Source organism: Dermatophagoides pteronyssinus, unplaced genomic scaffold, assembly GCF_027571235.1.
Source record: "Dermatophagoides pteronyssinus isolate colony J.1.1.1.1 unplaced genomic scaffold, Derpt_VIB-CSIC_2022.12 sq0011, whole genome shotgun sequence".
Lineage (NCBI taxonomy): Eukaryota > Metazoa > Arthropoda > Arachnida > Sarcoptiformes > Pyroglyphidae > Dermatophagoides > Dermatophagoides pteronyssinus.
The window spans coordinates 1,025,343-1,048,743 of record NW_027461535.1 but is presented as its reverse complement, the minus strand read 5'-3'; the positions used below and the strand labels follow the sequence as shown (position 1 = coordinate 1,048,743).

The 23,401-nt window shown below is 27.8% G+C and overlaps 5 protein-coding genes across 11 annotated transcripts; 3 read left to right on the top strand and 2 right to left on the bottom strand.

Moving 5' to 3' along the window:
• Positions 1–79: 79 nt before the first annotated feature.
• Positions 80–10,452, top strand: LOC113796453 (uncharacterized). 5 transcript variants are annotated; one of them, XM_075821489.1, is made up of 8 exons: positions 90–1,249; positions 1,328–1,450; positions 1,629–1,763; positions 7,361–7,628; positions 7,712–7,771; positions 8,009–8,084; positions 8,349–9,143; positions 9,234–10,451. In XM_075821489.1, exons 4-8 carry the CDS (start codon positions 7,488–7,490, stop codon positions 10,085–10,087), a joined length of 1,926 nt encoding a protein of 641 aa, XP_075677604.1. In that variant the 5' UTR covers positions 90–1,249; positions 1,328–1,450; positions 1,629–1,763; positions 7,361–7,487; the 3' UTR covers positions 10,088–10,451. The 5 variants fall into 5 exon arrangements, with proteins under 5 accessions (XP_075677606.1, XP_075677604.1, XP_075677603.1 ...); XM_075821488.1 differs by having other exon boundaries at positions 1,328–1,473; XM_075821487.1 differs by having other exon boundaries at positions 1,328–1,694.
• A 396-nt stretch (positions 10,453–10,848) lies between these two features.
• On the top strand, positions 10,849–11,616 carry LOC113796499 (charged multivesicular body protein 1b-like). Its single transcript, XM_027346791.2, has one exon. The coding sequence runs from the start codon at positions 11,021–11,023 to the stop codon at positions 11,606–11,608; it is 588 nt and encodes a 195-aa protein (XP_027202592.1). The 5' UTR covers positions 10,849–11,020; the 3' UTR covers positions 11,609–11,616.
• A 128-nt stretch (positions 11,617–11,744) lies between these two features.
• LOC142645393 (uncharacterized) lies at positions 11,745–15,294 on the bottom strand. The gene is made up of 3 exons (XM_075821492.1): positions 14,443–15,294; positions 13,079–14,329; positions 11,745–12,997 (listed from the first exon to the last, which is right to left on the bottom strand). Exons 2-3 carry the CDS (start codon positions 13,768–13,770, stop codon positions 12,025–12,027), a joined length of 1,665 nt encoding a protein of 554 aa, XP_075677607.1. The 5' UTR covers positions 13,771–14,329; positions 14,443–15,294; the 3' UTR covers positions 11,745–12,024.
• A 194-nt stretch (positions 15,295–15,488) lies between these two features.
• Positions 15,489–17,050, bottom strand: LOC113796442 (uncharacterized). The gene is made up of 3 exons (XM_075821505.1): positions 16,779–17,050; positions 16,371–16,707; positions 15,489–16,299 (listed from the first exon to the last, which is right to left on the bottom strand). The coding sequence occupies exons 1-3, from the start codon at positions 16,831–16,833 to the stop codon at positions 15,705–15,707; spliced, it is 987 nt and encodes a 328-aa protein (XP_075677620.1). The 5' UTR covers positions 16,834–17,050; the 3' UTR covers positions 15,489–15,704.
• Positions 17,051–18,388: 1,338 nt separating this feature from the next.
• Positions 18,389–21,611, top strand: Ctns (lysosomal cystine transporter cystinosin). Of its 3 annotated transcripts, none has more exons than XM_075821503.1 (6): positions 18,389–18,647; positions 20,013–20,278; positions 20,360–20,611; positions 20,673–21,033; positions 21,094–21,385; positions 21,462–21,611. In XM_075821503.1, exons 2-6 carry the CDS (start codon positions 20,055–20,057, stop codon positions 21,602–21,604), a joined length of 1,272 nt encoding a protein of 423 aa, XP_075677618.1. In that variant the 5' UTR covers positions 18,389–18,647; positions 20,013–20,054; the 3' UTR covers positions 21,605–21,611. The 3 variants fall into 3 exon arrangements, with proteins under 3 accessions (XP_075677618.1, XP_075677619.1, XP_027202510.2); XM_075821504.1 differs by lacking the exon at positions 18,389–18,647 and adding an exon at positions 19,281–19,404; XM_027346709.2 differs by lacking the exon at positions 18,389–18,647 and having other exon boundaries at positions 19,736–20,278.
• The last annotated feature ends 1,790 nt before the right edge of the window (positions 21,612–23,401 follow it).

Here is a 23,401-nt window from a genome sequence, read left to right as displayed (position 1 = left end):
AAGGTGAATGAATGGATTGGTCGTCACGTGTTTTTTTCGTTGTTGTTGTTGTTGTTTTACTTCCATTATTACATAATCGTGAAGGTCATAGATGTTTTGATGAACTTTTTTTTTTTTTTGTTTGAACTTTGTGGTGGTGGTTGGCTGGTTGGTTGATTGTTGTTGCCAATGCAGTGGATTTTTATATATTTTTTTTTTACGATCATCATCATCCACATCAACAAAGCTTCTATCATCCACGAATATAGACAAAAGAAGAAGAAGAAACGATTACAATAAATTATCTTTTCTTTTCTTTTCTGTTATTTAACTAAAACCAAACCAAAACAAAATAAAAAACAGAAAAATATTATTATGATGATGATCGTTGAGGGGGAAGAGGCGGTGGGTCAATCAGAATCATTCGAAACTATTTTGAACACACACACACGTGATATGTTTGGGTTATATTAGAATCGAATCATTTTTTGAAAATCCCAAAGTCGAGTCCATGTCCGAAATGTTTTTTCTGGTTTTGGTTTTTTACTTTTTACTTATTTTTTTCTGCTTCTGGAAAATATTTACAACCACCACCACCACCATCATCATCATCATCATCATAATCACCAGTACTAGCCAGTCAACCAATTATTGACGATAAAATCATAATAAAAAAATTGGGATCAATTAACCCATTTCTTTCTCCCAAAACATTTCGCGTTTGTCATCCATCGTCTTCGTCGTCGTCGTCGTCGTCGTCGTCGTTCATTCAACTACCACCATTAAAATCATCATCAACATTCGATGAAGACGAATCTTTCTTACTTTCTTTCCATCAAAAATGTCATCACTTAATTTGGATCACGTGTTTTTTCAAAACCCCCCTTTCCACCTCAAAAATGATTTAGTTTTCATGAACCCTCCTTTTTTCCTACTTGATTTTCCTTGGAAGTAAACGAAAACACAAACGAAAACGACGACGTCGACAATGGCAAAAACCATTCATCAATTGGAAATAATAAAAGAAAAAGAAAGAAAGAAAAGATCATTTTCATTCGCTTTTGATACTTTGTTGCCAACCAGATTGACTTCAATTGCATCATTATTATTATACGCGTACTTTTCAGAACAGCAACAATATCCAAACGACAATAAATTAATGGATAACCATGATGACTATTCAATTGAACAAAAAAATGGTCATTTGTTTGTGAAACGACGACCAAGGATGTGCTTTCATTTTTTTTTTCTTCTCAGAATACCATTCGTGGTATGTATGTTTATGTTTGGCTTCTACCCATTTTCATTTTCATTTTATTATTATTTTTTATTAACCAAATCGGATCAGTGGTGGTTCATATTATAACTGGCTGAATCAACTTAACTGAATCAAATGATGGAACATTTATACGATTTCCCCATTATCCATAATAAGCGAAACACTGAAAACAATCCACCACCACCATGTGATGTCAGTAAAACAAACTGTCCAATGTAATATTGTTGATTGTTGTTGTTGTTAGCCTTGTTGTTAGTGTGTTCCACACCATAACCAGAGCAAACAAGATGCACAAGAAATCAACCAAAAATGAATGAATTGATATTCGTTTCAGCATTTAATTTAATTTGATTTTTTGGTTTTTTTTCAGTGTGTGTTTTTCAATGTGATTAACAAACAACAAACAACAACAACAACGAAAATATGAATATATCCGGTGAATTATTGTTATTCTTGTTTTGTTTTGTTTAAAACAAACAAAAAACTATGAAAATAATAAAATTTGGTAAGTTGAAAAAACCAAAAACTTTATTTTCTTATATGGTCAAAATGAATGAAAATCTCTAAAAAAATCAAATCTCTAAAATGGAAATAAAACACAATTGAACAATAAATTTTCGAAGTTTGTTTTACAAATGTGTGTTTACCTTTTTAAAATATATATTTTTTCATCTAATAATTTTCATTTTTTTTTTTTGATTATTGAAAAAACAAACTAAAACAAACAACATTTGATAGTTGATTGAACCTGTTGTTATTGTTATTATTTTGAATTTATGATTGAAAAACAAGCCAAAAACAAAAAACAAGCAATAAAAGATATTTATTTTCCATATAAATATTACCAATTGGAAAATCAATTTTGTTGTTATTATTGTTGTTATTGACTTTTAGGAATGTATATCATTTCCATGAATTTTGTTTTGAAATAAAAGAAAAGCTATCATCATCATCATCATGATTTAAGTGAGGAAAGGGGCAACAACAACAACAACAGCAACAGCAAATGAAAAGTTGATCACATCCAATAGTTATTTATTATTTAGGCAAATAATAAATTATTATTGAATTTTTTCATTTTTTGTTTTGTTTTATTTCTTCAGATTTACAAGTCTAAATATTTATGACCCACACACACACACAATAAATGATGTTTGATAATGATGATGATGGCATGTGGCATCATCATCATTATCATCATCATCATTCTACAGATCGATACAGGATCTTATCATCATCCTCATCAACGAAAAAAATCAAAAAATTCTATCAATTTTAAGCTTAATATTTGTCGATTCAGTCATTGCTTTTTTTTTTGTTCCATTTGCAAAACAATCGGATTTAGGAAACCTATTTCGGAATCGGCTTATCAAATGTTTTTTTTTTTTTGTTTTTGTTTCTGCAAAAAAGTAATTATTATCCAGTAATGCTATATTGATGATGATAATAACAATTAACCATAATACCACTTGGTTGTTTACTGATTTAACCAAAACCCAAAATCAATCAATCAATCAATCGATATAAATTATTATTATTATTAGTAAAATAGTAATTAGAAACATACAGAATGATAAAAACAATCCATAAATTTGCATCCACTAGTTTTTTTTTCTCCAAAAAAAACTTCAATTACATTAAACCCGAACAAAAAAACAATCCCGACCATCATCATCATAATCATAGCAGATGTTTGTTATTTGTTTTCGTATTTTAAGTTATGCTTAAAAAATAATAATAATAATAATTCACCAAATACACGAATCTTTTTTTTTATTGTCATTTTTTTTTAGTTCGTTGTTTTGTTTGTTTTTTGTTTGCTACAATTACCATTAGATGATGTAGCAATTAATGTTTTTTTTCGCCCATTCTCGTTCCTCTCGAACACAATCATTTAATGATGGCAGAGAGAGGGAGGGAGAGAGAGAGAGAGAGAGAGAGAGAGAGAGAGAGAGATACCAACGAAAAAAAAAAAATTAAAATTTTAAATGAAAAAGTTTCCCGAATACAGTCTGTATTTTTTTCAGACCAAAAAAAAAAAAAAAAATGTAAATTGAAAATCCTGTGTGTGTGTAACATCTTATCGGTTAAATTGCAATACGCATGTCATTTTTAATAATAATCATGTGATTCATTTGGATACTGTAGCAATTTTAAACATCTTTTGTTGTTGTTGTTGTTCTAATGCAGATGCGCAAACAAGCAATATTCCGGAAACAAAATTTTCAAAAAAATTTTTTTCATTTGCATCATCATTATTATCTTGTTGTTCGTATATGCAAATGATATAAATTAAAAGATTTTTTTTTTGTTTTTCTACCATCAATTTTGAATTGAACAATTTTTTTTATTAACTTTTTTTTTTCTTTTGGGCTGCTGCTGCTTCTCAATATTGAAATTTTCTTTTTTTTTTTTTTTTTGAAAAAAATGACTATTATTATTACGAGCAATTTTGGTTTATAAAATAACGAAAAAGAAGAATCAAGCCATGTCATTGTTGTTGATTGTTGTTTTCCCCATTCGTTTCAATAATAATAATAATAAGGCATTTTTTTGCGTGCATTTGAAAACTTTAAAAATCTTTGCAAACAAAAGATGTGTTAAAGATTCAGTGATTGAAAGAGAGAGAGAGAGAGAGAGAGAGAGAGAGAGAGAGAGAGAGAGAGAGAGAGAGAGAGAGAGAGAGAGAGAATTTGAATTTTGACTAGATGTTTGCTATTATTATTATTATTATATTCATTTCAAATTTTTTTTTCAAAGATGCATCCCCAAAGAAAAATTGATGTAGCAATTATAATCATTCATGCAAATCATCATTCGATATTTATTATGATCGAATGATGCTTATGAACAGAGAAAATAACAACATCAAGAATAACCCCGATGGTAGATATATCAATCGGATGATGAATAGAAGAAACATCAACATCAATTTGCCTTTTTTTTTCTTTTACTTTTGCTACTGTATCAGTCTTGTTCATTGATGATGATGATTTGTTCGTCGTTATTATCATCATTTTAATTTTCTATGCATCTTTTTTTGTTTGCCAAACACAACCAACATCCAAGCATCCAAACATTCAAACATGTTCAATAATGATTTTCAGGCAAATCATAATAACCAGTAAAACAAAAAAAGTTTGAAATAAAAGGAAACCACAAAAAAATTATAATTTACGATCTTTTGTCCTGTCCGTTTGTTTGTGCGATGATGTTTTTTTCTGTATGGATGTATCGATAGTGTGTGTGTTTGGGAAAAGAGGATAAAATTTTATTACTAATCATATTTTTTTTCCATTCCGTTTGTGTTGGATGTTTTGTTGAATGTATCGAAAATTTTCGCTACTAAACTACTCAATATTTTTGTTTTTTTAAAAAAATTCAACAAAAAACATCTTTTTTTTGGCCATTGTTTTTTTACTAATAATTAGCATCATCGAGAGGGGAAAAATCGATAGAAAATTTCCATCCAATGATGGTTAGAATTTTTCGTTTTGTTTTTGCGTTCGATGTCCTTGAATTCCGATACATTTTTTTTTTTTGTTTTGCTACAAGCTTGGGCGTTCCATTTTTTTCAAAATGAAAATTGTCTTTTTATTTCGTTCCTTTTTCTATCCTAGAGACCAAATCAAACATATTTTCCACTTTTTTTCGAAATAAATTCACATAAATTATATATGTGTGAACACAGACATGTCATGTTTTACAGAAAAAAAACTTGATGAAATTCATGCAAATAACATTGAACAAATGAATGATTTTCATATTATTCTCTCGTTGTTGTTGTTGTTGTTGTTCAAATAGAAAATCATATTTTTTATCCATAAACAAAAATACCATGGATAATTTTATTTTGTTTGACTATAGTCAAAATTGACTGACTGACTGACTGACAATTTCCATAGATTTACCTAATTTCAAATTTTCATAAAAACCATTTGGAAAAATAATCTAATCATCGATTGGCTACATCTCGTTGGATTCAATTTGATTTTTGTAGCCAATTTTTTTTCGCAAAAGCAACAAATATTTTTTTTTTTTGAAAAAAGTAGGCATGTCATTTTTATGTTATTATCTAAAAATCTATCATTGAAAAAAATCGTTCTTCAAACAACAACAAAAAAAAACTCTGCCCATTTAAAGGCGTAACAATCGAAAAACAAAACAAAAAAACAAACCAAAACAGCGAATATATTGTTGTTGTTGTAGCCATTTTGATGTTCATAATATATAGAGCGGGAGAGAGAGAGAGAAAGATATTTTTCTACAGAATAGACAAACCCCCTAAATATGTTTCGTTTTTTTTCTTATTCTCAGTACAAATTTTCAAATTTGAAAATTTGAAAATAGATTTTTCAATCTTATCATTTGTATCGAAACAAAAATTTTGTTAATATTTTTTTGAAATGATCCGTTTGTTTGAATTTCCCTGATGTCGATATATTCTGTCGAAATCCAATTTCAGTACGTATCATTTTTTTTCTTTTCTTTTTTGACTTTGGCTTTTTTGTTTTTCTTATTTAACATTTGTCGTTCATTCATCTTTATGTAAATGATGATAATGATACAATATTGATATCATCATCAATTGTGGCTTATCATATCATATATATTTTCTTTTGATATGATAAAAATTTTGTGTTTTTTTCCATCATTTACAGAACGTGAGATTTGAATGTATCCAATGATGATGACAATTGACACTTTGTATCCAACTTTATAAGAAGAAACAAAAAAATGTAGCAAAACTTATTGATTTCTCGATACATTTTCATACATCAACCCTAGAGAAACAAAAAAAAAACATTTTCTCATCTTTTTGTGTGTTTAAATCAATTTTTTTTTCGAGAAAAAAGGCAAGTTTATATCCATAATAATCATTTATTTTTTCTTCCAACCATAATCATCATACAAGACCAGACTAAGGTTATGACCTGATTTTTTTTTCTGTCCTTAAACACACTGTATGTCTGTGTTTACATTAAACGTAAAAAAAAAGAAAGAAGAATAGTTTCAAAGGGGTTAACCTGGTCTGTCTGTGCACTAAATCTGTAAATTTGCTACAATTTTTACCATCCTTGACGACAGTGATGATGATGATGATCATTATTATTTGATCAATGATAAATATGTACAAATAATCAAAAAGAATTATCACCAAGACGGTTATGATTATCAATCTCCAGACAGGTCTTCTTTTTTCTCAAATAAAAAAAAATTGATACATCTTTTTTTTCTAACTATATGATCGTTGTTGATATAATCTGATGGTCTGCTTAATGATGATGATGATGATGATAGAAAAAAAATGAACTTAAAAAAAAATATCAAAGAGTTATCAGTAAGGCGCAGATAATGGCCGACGCATTGATGATGTTTTGCAAAAAAAAAAAATTATATTTTTGAACTTTATAATGTCTTTGCAATGATAATTATCAATATGAAATGATTCTGATATGCTTGATGTTGTTGTTGATGATGATGGTGATGGCGATGATTCGGATATGATGTTGATGTCAATGAATCTTGTCAATCAATTTAAATATTTTTCATTTCAACTCTTTTTTTTGGCAATTGAAAAACACAGAAAAAATATGAATACTTTTTTCTTCTTGGGATAAACACAATGTATCCAAAACAAACGAACAAAATTGATAACTAGTTTTATCCGAAAATCAAATCAAAATCAAATTTCAAAAAACCAAATTGCTTCAGGCTTTTCATTATTACGGCTAATGGTTTTTTTTTCGTTGGTTATTTAGAAGAAGAGTGTATCAAATGTATCAATGTATCCAATCACTGATATGATCGCACATCGGTGCTTGATGATGTTTTTTTTGGCGACATTTTTTTTCTTAACACACACTGTACAAATGTACAATGTTGTTGTCGTTGTTAATGTTCGACAACCTTATTAGGAAAAAAAGAAAGAGTTAATTTATTTGAATCATTTTAGAATGAATTCAGTTTAGATCTTGTTGTAAATACCTGTTTGGTTGTCGTTTTATCGTAAATATTTGAAATTTTTTTGTTAATAATTTGAGTGAATTTTAACCCTTTCATCACAGTATTTTTCATTTTATTTTTTTGTATCTTTTTTAGATTCTAGATCAGTGAAATACTGATTTGATAGATATATCATCCAAATTCGAAACGATTTCAGTGTTTTTTCTTTTCTTCTGCACCTTAAAAAACGAAAAATAATCCTCATCATTTTCAAATCATCACAATGGACATAAACATTATGCAACAACAACAACAACAACATAAAGATCATCATCATCGTTCAAGACAACCAAAATGTGCAAGATGTCGTAATCATGGTGTTGTTTCTAAATTAAAAGGACATAAACGTTATTGTCGTTATAAGGTATGTGTTATATTTAGATTTTTGTTTTTTTTGAAACAAACAAAAAATCAATATGATTGATTGATTGATTGATTGATTGATAGAATTGTAATTGTACAAAATGTAAATTGATTGCCGAAAGACAACGTATTATGGCTGCACAGGTATGAAAATTTTTTTGTTTCAAAATTCTTTTGTATCATCATTAAAACAATAATGATGAAAATGTATCCATTTTTTTGGATACAATTTAAAAAAATAATATACAATGGCTTCGTTACAATATCCATTGATATTAATTTGATACTTTTTTTTCTCTCTAATTTTATCTGCAAATTTTTCATCTTTGGATCCAAAAAACAATTAAAAATCCATTCAAAACAATTATAAAAAAAATAAAGGTCGCCTTAAGAAGGCAACAACAAACACAAGAAGAACGATTACGTTCACCATCATACAATCCTGGTGAACTTGAAGGTTTGAAAAAACAATTGTAATTCTGTTATTATACCTGTCATTTCGCTCTCTTCCTCCTCCTCCTCCTAAATGTATCTTTTTTTCCCAAATGAATCATCAATAATGTTAAATGTTTTTTGTGGATTTTCCAAACAAACAAAAAAAACATTTATCATATTGATGATTTTGTGTGCATGTAGCAAATATTTTTGTATCAATTTTGATGATTTTTTTTGTGTGTTAAAAAATTTGTATCCAAAATATTTTGTATCCAAAAAAACACAGAACCCGATGAATTGGATCTCAATGCAGTGTTAAATTTACGACAACAACAACAACAACAAAATCGATTACGTGAATCAAGTATCGAAAATAATAATGGAATCAATCTGATTACGACAACAACAACAACTGCTGCAACAACAACCGCAAATACCGCAACACCATCATCATCATCATTATTATTATTACCGAATTATACGGATCGAACTGATATCGATATAATACGACGATCAACAATATTATCACCGCCAATAATAAATCATTCATCACAATCATCATCATCATCATCATCCTCATCATCCACATCATCATCATCTAGTTCATATAAGAATTCAAATAATAATAATAATCAAATAACATCAATACGATCATTATCATCAACAACAACGAAAACAAATCAAAATGATTCATTATTTAATGAATCAAAAAATCATGAAATAATTATTAATGATCATCATCATCATAATCATAATAATAATCTTTGTCCATCATCGAATCGATCACCAATTCAATTGAATCATCAAAATAATAATAATAACCATGATCGAACATTATTATTATCATCACCAACATCGATCGAAATGAATTCATCAACAATAAAACACAATTCATCGATTTGTAATGATCAACAACAACAACCGCAACAATCGCAATCGCAACAACAACAACAAAATTATAATTATAATACATTTGCCGGTTTTATACAAACACATTCGGATTTATTAAAAATTGTAATGAATCAAATGCAAATTGTAAAATCATTATTAAAAATTTATATTAATGATAAATCGACAAAAGGTTTGTTTTTTTTTTGTTTTCGTTTGTATTTTATATTTGATTAAAAATTTGATTTTTCTTCTCGGAATATTCTGATTTTACAAAAATCAGCAGATAATCAACAGTATTCATCATCATCATCAACAACAACAGCATCGACATCATCATTAAATTTTTATCTACAAACATATTTAGATCAATTGGAACAAACTAAATGGCGTTTAGAACGTATGGTACCGATACAAACAAATCAATCATTATCATCATCAACAATTTTCAAACCAAATAATCAAACATTATCAAATGATAATTTAAATCCTTTATTATCGAATTTTGATCTCATAACATTACAACAACAACAACAACATCATCATCAACATTTATTATCACAATCATATCATAATCAAGAATTATTTAAAAATCAATTTCATTTAAATAATCATCATCATAATCATCATCATCAGAATAATCATTTAGATATGAATTTGGATCAAAGTATTCGCAATAGTAGTAATAGTAGCAATGGATCATCACCTGAAATTGATTATATTGCAACAACAACAACATCATCAGATGAATTAGAACAACAACAACAACAACAAACGCAGCAACAGCAACTTTTGTCACCACCACCAACATCATCATCGGCAGCAATGAAAATAATGGCAGCTGCTTGTCATCATTTATTTGCTACAACAAATGATCCACAAACACAATCGATACAAGCTGCACAACAATTTCAATATGCAAGAAATTTATTTTCAAATGTTGATATTTTTAATCGAAATCGTTCAAGCATAATATCACAATCATCATCAACATTGTTGCCACAATTGATGAATAAAAATCCAATGACGACAGCAGCATCAACGTCATCATCATCATCATCATCAGCATTTACAGTGGATAATCTTCTTAAAACGGTAGCGCAAGTTAATGGAACATTTAATAATGGTTCGAAATAGTCTCGATAGTGTTGAAAAATAGAAATATTTTCTCAAAAAAATGGTGCCATGATTACAACAAAATAAATTGGATACATTGGACACCCAAAAAGCAACAAAAATCCAAAAATTCATTCATTCCAATTTTTCCTCATAAGATTTTCTTTATTAATGTTTTTTCTTGACAATCATTGAAAATTTCAATGTAAAAAAAAAGATATGCCAAACACACAGACACACACACACATTACAAGTGTAATAATTATCAGAAAAGAGAGAATTCTTCATTAGTTTATTCAACATTTTGAAAAAAATGCAATTTTTTTCTTGTTTGTTTGGTTTGACAATTTTTTTCCAATAATAAATTTTAAAATGAATTTGATGAATAAAAAAAAACAGAAAAAAATGACTTTTTTCTCCCCTTCTCCATGTAATAGATTCTAGAATGGTTCCGGAATTGGATCGAAAGCAAAAAAATTTACGACCGAAAACAAAAACAAAAATTTGAAAGTTTTTTTTTCCAATTTTGTTCATTAATGTCAGCCAGCGTTGTAGTTAAGCCTGAAATAATCCATTAAAATTTTGCTTTGTTTTTGGTTTTTCAAAGGAGAAATTCTCTGAAAAGTTTCGTGAATCGTGGCCATAAAAAATGTTTGAAAAACAAAATCAGACACACCTTTGATTCCTTTGGTTTTTTTTTGGAAATGATTTTTGAAAAATTATGAAATTTTTTTTTCTTCGATACTAGATGGTGCTCGTGATTCTTATTTTTGTGTATATGTCAGCTGTAATGTCATTGGGTGTGTGTGAGAGAAAGAGAGAAATATGAGTTTGTTTTGATCGCAACGATAGATTTACGTTCGCTTCGTTTTCATCAAATTTCGATTTGTTGTTGAAGATTATTGAATCCTCGCATCCAAAATTGGTAACATACTTGATTCACCACCACAAAATATGGATAAACATTTATTTAATCTAAAATTTGCGGCCAAAGAATTGGAACGTCATTCGAAACGTGCTGAAAAACAAGAACGTGTACAAAAATTAAAATGTAAAAAAGCAATACAAAATGGTAATACGGAAGGTGCAAGAATTTATGCTGAAAATGCTATACGGGAAAAAAATCAAGCTTTGAATTTTTTACGAATGGCAAGCCGTGTTGATGCTGTAGCTAGCCGTGTACAAACAGCAGTAGCAACCAAATCAATCGCACAATCAATTGGCGGTGTAACCAAAGCTATGGATTCAGCAATGAAATCAATGAATTTGGAAAAAATTTCACAAATAATGGATAAATTTGAAAAACAATTTGAAGATTTAGATGTACAAACAAATACAATGGAAAGTACTATTAGTAATGCAATGGGTACAATGTCACCTGAAGCACAAACCGATAATCTTATGAAACAGATTGCCGATGAAGCTGGTTTAGAATTGAATTTAGAATTACCAAGTGTAGCAACATCAACATTATCATCTACAAAAGAAACAACAAAAGAAGATGAATTATCTAAACGTTTGGCTGCCTTACGATCGATGTGATGAAATTATATTTTCGAAAAAAAATTAGCGAAATATTTTCGGATTTTCAAACCAACCGACTAACCTAACCTAACCAACAACAAAATACTATTTGAGCTGATTTCCATTTGTTATCCCGTCCCCATTTTTCTGCTAATTATAAAGTTGATAAATTGTTTTTATTGTTATTACAATTACCACTAAACTAATATTTGATTAATGTCATAATCATTTGAATATATGCTGTGTTTTCGCGATTGAATCCATCCATTTCCTGGTTTCTGGTCTTCTTTCTTATCCTAACCCAAAATAAATAAAAAGTTTTTGTTTTTTTTCAAATTTCTAAAATATAAAATGATTTTTTTTTTTAATATTTTGATCATTTTTTGTTCATGATGAAAGTAGCATATTGATGAGGATAATGTTAATAATGTTGATTATTTTGTTTGTCGAGAATTGATTGTTATTGGAATTAATTTTTTCATAATAATCATTTCATTATTTGAATTACTTCTAACTGATCGTTGTCCAGGTCCAAATTGTTGTCGTTGTCTTTCACGTAATTGTATTGCATATGTAAAATATTGATTAACTAATTTACGTGTACAACAACGTAATACAGGTTTAATCATTGAACATGTTGTTCGTGGATATAGTTTACAACCAAAACCACCATTTGATGGTATAAAAACAGTTGCATTTACATTAACCATTGGTTCATCATCATCTTCAGTTGTAATACTTAAACAACATAATCTTGCAGCTAATAATCGTTCAGTTGACCATTCAGTACAATTTGTTTGTTGACAAACTTCTGATAATTTTGAACCATTTTTAAATTTTGGTGGTTGTGATAATGTTGATCGTAATTCACCATTTCCAGTTTTTGTTGTTACATTTTTCGATTTGATTGTTGAATCATCAATCGATATATTTTGTTGTGATTTTTGTAAACCATATGTTTCTAATGTTCGATTCAATGTATCAATTAGATTTGTTGTTATATTTGGCATTACTGTTGTACTACTACTATCACCACTTGATGATTCAATTTCTGGTTCAAAATTCATTGTATAACGATTGTAAAAAATTTTCAATACTTGACCCATCTGTGAAAATACATTTAATTCGTTTAATTCATTTGTTGAAGTATCCGTTTGATTATTTTCGATCGAATCAACATTATCAACAACAGGTGTCAAAGTTGTTGTTGTTGATGATGATATTTCAGTAACAGCCATTGTTTCATTTTGATTATCGGTAATGTTGTTTGGTGTTAAATTTCGATTAACACATTTTTCCTTACAAGGTGAATCAGTATGAGCAGCCAATATTGTTGCCTGAAAAAATGGATCTTTACGATCGATAAAACTTAATGGAAATCTTATATAATATGCCAATAGATTACATCTATAGTTCAAACAAAAAACAAAAAAAGAATTTTCATTTCAATTTTAGGAAAAAAAAGTTTTGTTTTTTTCAAAAACAAACCTATCAAAAATATAAACATCACCACTATGACCATCAAGTAGATTACTTATAGGTGATGATGGTAATTCTTGATAAACTTCAAATGATACTTTTTTACGTATACGATTTACCCAAATAGGATTATATGAATCTTTTAAATTAATCAATATTAACCGAATATTATGAAATGATTTTTGTTCAACAAGATTATTATAAATATGTTCCAGATTATTAATCCATGCATCAGTATTGGCACGTTCATCATGTAAACTTGATAATGCTATTACAGTAACATGATGATGTTTATTATCATTATCATTTGTAATATTATCCTGATTTGAAAATAATGAACGAAAATATTTTGGATTCGGTAACGATTGTGATGTTGATGATGATGACGATGTTGTTGTTGTTGTATTATTCAATTGTGTTTGTTCAGCTAAATGTGATGCAATATCATAAAAACGTAATCTTGGTGATTGATGACATAATTTAAATTTTGTTGCATTTATATTTATAATAAACAAATTCAATACTATAATTATTAAACTGTAAATGAATAGATTTTTAATTGTAAATTGATTAATTTGATGATGATTATTACGATGACAATGATGATGATGATGTTGTTGTTGGCGATGATGATGATAAAAATTATTATTATTGATAATGATGATATTGTTGTTTTGTTTGGCCATCATCATCATCATCATTGATTGATTGTCATTCGAATTCTTTTCTTTTCTTGTTGTTTTTATTCAATCAGAAAACAAAAATTTGATATGATTTAGTGATGCGCGATTGAGTGATGTCGAAGTATTTTCAGTATAAAATAAACATTTCAAATGTTGAAAAAACAGCCAAACAAAAAAGAATGATCATTTTTATTGAATTTCTTCTTTCTTCTTTCTTTTTTTGGTTGTTGTTGCAAAACGTAGATAAAACAAACATCATAATTAATGATTGATGATCATTCAGATGAAAAAGAAGAAGAAGATGATGATGATGATAAAGATTACACGAATTTAATGAATCGATTAAAAATGGCTGAAATTCAATCAAAAATTCATATTTTTGAAAGGAATGTGTGTGCTTGTTGTTTTGTGCTTGTGCGTGTGTATGTTTTACTTTCTTTCGAAAGAAACAAAATAACGAAAACAGAAAGATGCAACAGGTTTCAAATCAATTAATTCTTTTGGGCAAGAAACTGATGATGATCATGATGATGATGATGATGATTGGTTTGAATTTCTTTCTTTCCTGAATTAATAGCTTTTTTTGTTTGAATGTTTATCCAATGAAAAAAAACAAAAATAGAAATAAAAAATTTCAAAGATTTTTTTTTTTATCAATGGAAATAAATGAATAGAAGAATGTACACCCACCTTATATCAATATGTTGATATGTTTTGTTTGGTTTGTTTTTTTTCGGTTTTGGGATTTTACACAAATTTGCTAATCAATCGAATGATCGATAAAAAATTTTTTGATTAGCTATAATTGATGATGATGATCATCATGTGAATCAATATCGCGGTGGTGATGATTTGAATGTTTTAGCGCGAGAGCAAGATTTGTAGAAAGAAGACTTATTTTAATATCGCAAAGATAAATATCGATCGTTTGATTGATTGATTAATCGGGGAATGTGTGTGTGTATGATGATGATTGATCGATCGTTGATGATGATTCAAATTGTATTCAATTTTTCACAAATGACCCTGATCATTTGGAATTAAGTGTTGTTGTTGTTTTGACAATCAATCGATTACGATTGTTTGACAATCTGCAATTCGATGTTCATTTTTATCTTCGAGATTTGTTATGCTTTCAATAATCGATTTCCATCGATTATTTCGTTGTTGTTGTTGTTGTTTTCGGCCGACAAACACAAAAAATATGTAATATTTGATCTGCTTACATGGCTTGTTTATTATTATGACGATATTAATATGAAAATGTTGATGATAAAACAGAAAAAATCGTTTATTTTTTCATTGAAATCTGGGTAAAAAAGTGTCGATACAACCAATTCGATGATGACGATGACGACGATGATTATTGATGATAATCAATTCAATATAATGATTGCAATAATTGAATAATTAAAGATCATCATTCTTGGTCTATAGACCAATCTTTACTTCTACATTTTTCTGTTTTCGACAACATGCCATTCCCGCGAAATTGTTGATTTGATTGATTGATTTGATTTGATTTGATAAAAATATTTTTGGTTGATAAATTTCAAGATCAATGTCGATCATCATCATCATCATATTTACACACATTCGAATCTTTTTTTTTTTGGCTATTTCTATCCATCCTGTCAAGCGGTAGAGATAGATAATGTTCGAAATTGAAAATCAAGGTTATTTTTTTGAAAATTTTTCAATCAAAATTTCTTTTCTTTCTTTTCTCAATCAATTCATAATTTTGAGAATTTTTTTAATGATAATGATATGGTATGATATCATACAAATGTTTGTCTGTTTGTTTTAATATGTGTTTCGAATGTGAAAATGTTTTTGGAAAAAAATTGTTTTTGTTTTCGTCGTAAATCAAATGATCAACTAATATAAAAACAAATTTGCTTTTAAAAATAATAATGAAAAAAGATGCAATCATTTCACAGAATAATAATTTCCTAAAACATGAAATCATCATGTTGTATTCGTGAACGCATTCGTTGATGATGATGACCAGTAGAATTTGATCTTGATCTTCTACGTTGTTCATAATCTTTACGACGACTTTTTGTCGATGATGATGATGATGATGATGATCGTCGATAACGTCGGCTACGATTTTCATCCGGTGAATATTTTCGATGATAATCACGTGTTCTACTACTACTACTACCACTTCTTTTACTTCGTTTATCATGTTTTCTTTGATGTTCATCATCATCATCTTCATTATCATCATTATCAGATGGATTAGAATTTGAATATTTATTCGGTAAATTTGCAATAGATTTAATTTTTGGTTTTGTTTTCGCTGCAAATTCATTATTTGTTTCAGCAATTAATGCCGCTGCTGATGATGGTGCCGTTGAATATCGTTCTTTTTCACGTTCTCGATTAGGACTTTTATCTTTTGGTTTGGTTTTTTTCGATTTTAAACGTTTACGTCCATGACCAGTTAATGATGATGATGAATCCGAATCATCACTATTTTCCGATGATGATGTACTATCATCATTCGAATATTTACGATGTTTTGTTGATTTCTTTTTTAATCTAAATTTTTGGGAAAAAATTAAAGCAATTTTTTAAAAAACAAGATTTTCGAAAAAAAAATTTATACAAACTTTTTAGATTTTTTTCGCTTTTCCTTAAGACGTTTTAATTTTTTCGATTTCTTTTCACTATAATCATCGTCATCATCATCATCATCATCATCATCATCATTGAAACGTTTTGATTTATGTTTGGATTTATTCTTCTTTTTAAGCTTTTTACGAAGTTTTTTTGATTTTAATTTTGATTTTTTAAACGGATCAAACCTATTGCTATCACCAGTAGCAAATGGTTTTAAATTATCACCTTCATCCGAATCTAATGAACTTGTTGAACTAACATCCAAAACAATATCTTCAGTTGGATTTACACGAAAAAAATTACGACATTGATAGGCAAAATGTCCGGCTGCAAGAAATGCACCACAAATTATTAAACTTAAACAATCAAACATAATCAATGAATAATGGTGAACTTACGATATCCACATTTTGAACATGATGATCGTATCCTATTTGTATTCGTTGGATTCATATTGTTTAATTAATTGTAAAAAAAAATTTTAATTTAATTTAAAAAAAATTTAAAAAAATCGCCGATTTTTGCCATGGCCAAAACAATCATAATAATAATAATTCGGATATACAATCGATACAATCGATTATTTAGTATTCCATTCGAATCCATGGATTCGATTCTTCTTCACGAACAACAATGGATTTTCCAAATATATTTAGCTCTCTTTGTTTATTTTGTCATGAAACAAAAATTTTTTTGTTTGAAAATTTGAAAAATTCAATTTGATTTTTTTTGAAAATATTAATGTGGTGCTAATTAATAATCAACAGGTGTCACACGTATACCGTTAATAATCCAATAATAATCAGTTATGATTGCAATCAGATAATGGAATATTGTCAAACAAACAAAGCAACAACAATAATAATAATAATAAAATGATTTCAGCATCTTTGAATCCGTAATCTAATTATAATAATATAATTGAATTTGGGTATGTAGTATATTTTGCAATCATCAATAATAAAAATGATTTCAATTATTGATAAGGTGTATTATTTTTTGTTTCTATATGATATCATCATTAAACTAATCACATTCAGGATTCATTCAAATAAGGATTTCAACAACAGACAAAAAAAATTGTCATCCTATTGAAATCAAGAGAAGAAATCCAAATTATTGGCATGTGTATTGTGATTTGATAAAAATCTTTCGCCGATAATAAAAATCCTTTTTTTTTTGTTGATAAATTTTCCAGGATCGCCACAAAATAACGGTATGTACAAAAAAAATATGATTTTTTTTTTGCTCTTTATCGATCGATTTATGTAACGTTACTGTTAATGAGCGCACACATTATTTATAATTATAAATATGCAAACCAAAAATATCCATGCATATGTTTGCATTTGCACACATTTTAGGCTCATTTTTTATTACAATATGCCTTTCTAATTTTATTTTATTTAAATGTTATCAATTTTTAAAATGCCTGGAAAAAATTAATCCTACAATAACATAGATAGGGTTAATAAATAGTAATATGTTCCAAATACCAAATATCACTGGATGACAACAGCAATATGCATTGATTATAATGAATTGATGATGATGATTCGAATGTCGTTACCACACACCACCCATTTGATATGAATGTCTGTCACACACATATTCAAAAAAAAATCCATCATTGATCAATATTGAAATGAAATGAATTATCTACATTTGTGCCAAGAAGATATACATTTTTTATTATTATTATTATTTCTTTGATTTGATGCATGTGTACGTGTGTGCCTGAAATATGACCAAACAACAACCACTGCACATATTGATTAATCTTATCAATCAATGTGCCTAATCAGAAAAAGAGAAAAAATTGCTATGATGGTAATATTTGTATGTGTGTGCATGTAACGAAAAACAATGGAGGAAAGACAAATATTTTCTTTTTTAATACTGATTTTACTGATTTCAAGTTCCTTGAAATTCTAAAAATTTTTTAAATTTCATTACCGGTATGTGTTTATATAAAATGGAAATTTTCATGGAAAAATTTTTTCATTAGTCGTAGTTTGTTTTTCATTGAAAGATTTTCTTCAAATCAATTAAACTTTAAACCTTTTGAATTAAATAACCCCGGACCATTTTGTATTATGTTCAATTCAACTAAAGATAATTTATATCAATCAATTATCAATAATATTCATTTATTTCATTTGATTGACTTGTTTTTTCTTTCATTTGAAGAAAATTGCCTTTAAAGGATTGAAAATCACCATTTTTTTCACATCATCAAATCATCAAATCATCGTCGGATAGAAAAGGTTCGTTATTTTTTTTATTTGCTACGGATAATAATTATTATTGTCGATTTCTCTCTGTGTGTTAACACTTGCCAAATACGTGTTTTTTTTAAGTGAATGTGTTTTTGATCGAGAGAGGTGAGGTCAAGTTCTCTTTTCTTTTCTTTTGGTTTGTTTGTTTGTCAAAAATCCTGTTCAAGTTTGGAACACACAGTACGGATATTGTTATTATTATTTGTGTGTATGTATAAAATAATCAGTAAATCCAAAAAAAATCTGGATATTACTTGTTGTTGTCATTTGTTGATTTGCAAAGCAATCATCATTTTCATTTATCCATTAAAAAATTAAGTAAGTAAGTTTACCATAATTCAATAGTTATTTTTTTCTTTTAGATCCAGGTGGTTAAGTAATTAACATTGCTACACCAGTTTTTTAATTTACTTAACCACCTGGATTGCTGATCCTTTCAAAAGCCACAAAAAAATGAACCCACTTTTCTAAGATAATCCATAATTAGAAGAAAAAAAGGAATTAATCAATATCCTTAATCTTGAGATAATATGCTTTTGAGGGATAATGATGATCATAAGGGTATAAAAATCCGATTGATTGATTGATTGATTAAGATTATCGATTATCCGTTTTTTGTTTAGTGGTTATATAATGACTTGTAATGTGATTTTACACACATTATGCTGGTATTTGTAAAAAAAACATTAAATTTTTTATGTTTTTGATCACTTCTAAACATTGATTATTTGATTTTGTGATTTGTGTAAGTTTTTTAATTATTTTTTTTATTTTTCAAATATTTCAAATTCATTTGCCTTTTAATTTTTGCTGAAAGGAATTTGAAAAATTCCTAATTAAAAAAAAAGATCATTAACCTGTCTAATTAATTAAGGCCATTATTATTTGTTTTTTTCAAAAATATTTTAACATATGTGTGTGTGTGTAAAACACTTAGAAGAGAAAAACATTCCTTGTTTCATTTTATCGACAACCAACACAATCAAAAACAAAGGAAATGAATTTAGATCAAAAACTATTGTGTTGTTGCTTGTTTGTTGGAAAATTTTTTTTCCGCTAAGTGTTTTGTTTTATTGTTGTTTCGTTTCGTATGTTTTCTATTCTCATTGTTAATTAAATTAATTTGTTTGCTTGCTTGTTTTATTACCAAAAACAAATGTTGGGAGTTTTTTTCCAAAATTCGATATCAAAAATCAACTTGTATCGATATCGATTGGTCGAGTGAGAGAGTCGGTGTTTTTTTCCATTTAAAAAAAATCCAACGGATGTTGGACCCATTTCATTTCATTTTCAAACGCTGATGATGATGATGATTTTTATTAATTTTTGTTTCTTATTTTTGGATGTTTTTAGATTTTAAAATTTGATCACCAAAAAAAGAAAAAACAAACAAATATGGAACATTTATTCAACATTGTTTTGGTAATTTTAGCATTACAAATGCCAACAACAATACATACATTGATTGTTCGTGATAAATCAACAAATCCACCGAAAATTATATTATCATTGAAAGAAATATCTACCGAAAATAGTGATTTTGATTATCGTCTTTATACATCAACCAATTCAATTGAAACATTAATCAATCATAATAATACATTTGATTTGATACTTGAGTAAGTTTTAAATCCTGTTCTTTTATTGCTTATTTTGTTTACTAATCCATGTTTTTTTTACCCTCGGATACTATTAATTAGTCCACAATTATCAGGAAATGATACAAAACAATTATTAACAAGATTTTCATGTGAAGATGAAGAAACAAAAGATTATAATTGGAATTCAACTGAAAATAATTGTAATATTTTAGAATTATCCGAATATGATTATATATTTAAAGATGGTGAAAATTCTACAAAAATTATCACTATAAAAACATTGAAACAAGGAAAAACACAATTAGTAGCACATGCTAAATGGATATCGAATACATCTAATTTGACAGTAGAGTAAGTAATTTGAAAAAAATGATAATCAATTTCTTTTAATCTAATAAATCGATTTATTTAGCGCTTGGAAAGCATATGTTACTGTAAATATTGGTGTTTCAGATACAATCCTGGTTATAAGTGCCATTATTGGTTGGATTTATTTTATTGCTTGGTCAATATCTTTTTATCCACAAATATGGGATAATTATAAACGAAAAAGTGTTGTTGGATTGAATTTCGATTTTGTTGGCCTAAATATTACCGGTTTTATTTCCTATACAATGTTTAATTTTTCATTATATGCTATCGATTCTGTACAAAAAGAATATGAAAAAGTTAATCCTCGTAGTCAAATTCCGGTACAATTGAATGATGTTTTCTTTGGATTTCATGCTGCTTTTGCTACATTGATTTGCATCATTCAATGTTTTTTGTATGACGTAAGTGTTATTTATTTCAATTATTGATGCTAAATTTTAACATTATTTTTTTGATTATAGCGTGGTGAACAAACCGTTTCGTGGTTTGCTCGAATATTTTTAGGCATCGTTTGGATTGGTTATTTAGTATTAGCCATTATTGTGGCATCAACTAGTTGGCTGAATATGTTAGATTATCTGTATATATTTTCATATGTAAAATTAGTTATTACAATCATTAAATATATACCACAAGCATGGTATAATTATCGTCGTAAATCAACTATTGGTTGGAGTATTGGTAATATATTTCTTGATTTTACCGGTGGATCATTGAGTATGTGTCAAATGTTTTTATTGGCATATAATTATGGTAAGAAAATATTATTATTATCCTAAAAGTTGAATCATAATTTTAATCATTCTTATTTTTATCCTGTTTATAATAGATGATTGGGCAACAATTTTTCATAATTTTACTAAATTTGGTTTAGGATTTATATCAATTTTATTCGATGTATTTTTCCTATTACAACATTATGTATTTTATCGTCATAGTGATGTACAAGATTCTAGATCTTTATTAGCCTGAACAAAAACGAAGTGTTTAACAACTTGTTATTTATTTAATTATTTATTTATTTCGAATGTAAATATTTTTTTTGTTTGTTTTAATTTGTTGTTTTTTCGTAATTTTTTTTTAAAATCAAATCGATCAAATAAATGTTTTTACCCCTTTCATGAAAATTATTATTATTAACACGTTGGGATCACCAAATTTTCGAAAAGCTCTCTTTCAACACACACAAAGTAATTGTAGAAAAACGGAAAAAGGAAATATTGATGATTGCACGCAAGCGCATTGCTAAAAATCGAATATTAATTCGAATTTGTTCGAAATCAATGGCGAAGAAAAACGAAAAATCAGTGTTCGAATACATTGTTTTTATCTTTCGAATTTTTATCTTTTATTAACGATTTTTTTTAATAAAAAAAACAGTTGAAGAAGAATTTGATATAAAAGTCTATCGCTTTAAAGCTAAACTATCATTTTCTTTCGGATTCTCGTCCTACGAACAATTTTCTCCAAATCTTTATTCTTGTTGATCTTTTGTGTACATCGTTTCTTGTCTTATTCCTCGTTTATTTTTTATTTTTGTTTCCGAATCATGAAACAATTTCCAAGTATTTTGGATGTTTCCATTGTCTTTCGTTGACTCGTTCGTCCATTCTATTGAAAAATTTCAGATGAATATCTCTACAAATCGAATAATCAAATCTTCCCATCATTCAGAACAAGGAGCAATGGATTTCCCTTTGAATCGGTCGTTCGTTGGCTTTAAACCGAAATTTCAACTATGTGGAATATGTCAAGATCAAAGGCTAATCGTTCAGAATGATCAGGTGACATTTTTCATATTTATAACGATAACGACAATTCTGGACTGTATTTTGTAAGAATCTTATGTCATCGTCTGATCGTGAAGAATCGGTTTAAAAAATGCAATTGGAAGGCATTTTGAAAGAATTTAAATTGTTTTCTTATGGATCTCTCAATATTTTTAAATGGCTAAAATGAATTTGGGAAACAACCTAACCATTGGAAATTCAATTCGCTGACTGGTTGTTGAATCTTGAAATTAACTTTCAAAACGCTGAAATTGGCCGGTTAAACAGGTGACGGATATCGTGATTGGTTCGGATCAAATCAAGATCAAACAATAAACAAAACAAAAACAAAAAAACAGAAATAATTGAAACATTTTAATTCAAATAAAATTGATAATGATGATGATGATGATTAATTTGAATTTGAATTTGATGCTAATTATTTAGCACATCGTACAATTTGATACAAAAACAAACTCTATATTTTATTGAACTTATAATTTCATATATTTATAATGTTCTGAATATAATTGAAGGCAAGTTATGCTCCTCGTCTATTCGCTATGTTCTCTAATTACAAACTCGAATAGCTAGTATCTTCCCCATTAATTATGTTCACTGAATTAATTGTGTTCATGGCAAATGTTGAATTCAGACAACGAAATTTCGCCACCATTATGCCAAACGCACATTCTACTACTCTACGGGCACGGCTAAGCCGGTAGTTAAAAACCTATTAAAATGTTTATCGTATTAAAGAATGATACAGCAGTGATTTTTATCAAATTTACCTCCCCGTTTAGAACATTCAATTTGATCACATTGGTGGCTTGACCGCTCGCAAAATGGCACCATCATTCACGTCTTCAAGCTTTGATTCAGTTCGAGTTTAACAATACGAGAGAGATAATAACAATTGAATTCACTCAAGAATAAAGACAGAATAAAGTTTAATTCATTTCGATGTTTGAACTTTATCTTTTCCAATGATTACTTTAAA

Coding starts and splice junctions, on each gene's coding strand:
- LOC113796453 (XM_075821489.1), top strand. CDS start 7,488: ATGGACATAAACATTATGCAACAACAACAACAACAACATAAAGATCAT. Junction 7,772..8,008: donor AACGTATTATGGCTGCACAG/GTATGAAAATTT, acceptor AAAAAAATAAAG/GTCGCCTTAAGAAGGCAACA. Junction 8,085..8,348: donor CAATCCTGGTGAACTTGAAG/GTTTGAAAAAAC, acceptor AAAAAAACACAG/AACCCGATGAATTGGATCTC.
- LOC113796499 (XM_027346791.2), top strand. CDS start 11,021: ATGGATAAACATTTATTTAATCTAAAATTTGCGGCCAAAGAATTGGAA.
- LOC142645393 (XM_075821492.1), bottom strand. CDS start 13,770: ATGATGATGATGATGATGGCCAAACAAAACAACAATATCATCATTATC. Junction 12,998..13,078: donor GATGTTTATATTTTTGATAG/GTTTGTTTTTGA, acceptor TTTGAACTATAG/ATGTAATCTATTGGCATATT.
- LOC113796442 (XM_075821505.1), bottom strand. CDS start 16,833: ATGAATCCAACGAATACAAATAGGATACGATCATCATGTTCAAAATGT. Junction 16,708..16,778: donor ATGTTCAAAATGTGGATATC/GTAAGTTCACCA, acceptor CATTTCTTGCAG/CCGGACATTTTGCCTATCAA. Junction 16,300..16,370: donor AAGCGAAAAAAATCTAAAAA/GTTTGTATAAAT, acceptor CCAAAAATTTAG/ATTAAAAAAGAAATCAACAA.
- Ctns (XM_075821503.1), top strand. CDS start 20,055: ATGGAACATTTATTCAACATTGTTTTGGTAATTTTAGCATTACAAATG. Junction 20,612..20,672: donor ACATCTAATTTGACAGTAGA/GTAAGTAATTTG, acceptor CGATTTATTTAG/CGCTTGGAAAGCATATGTTA. Junction 21,386..21,461: donor TTTATTGGCATATAATTATG/GTAAGAAAATAT, acceptor TGTTTATAATAG/ATGATTGGGCAACAATTTTT.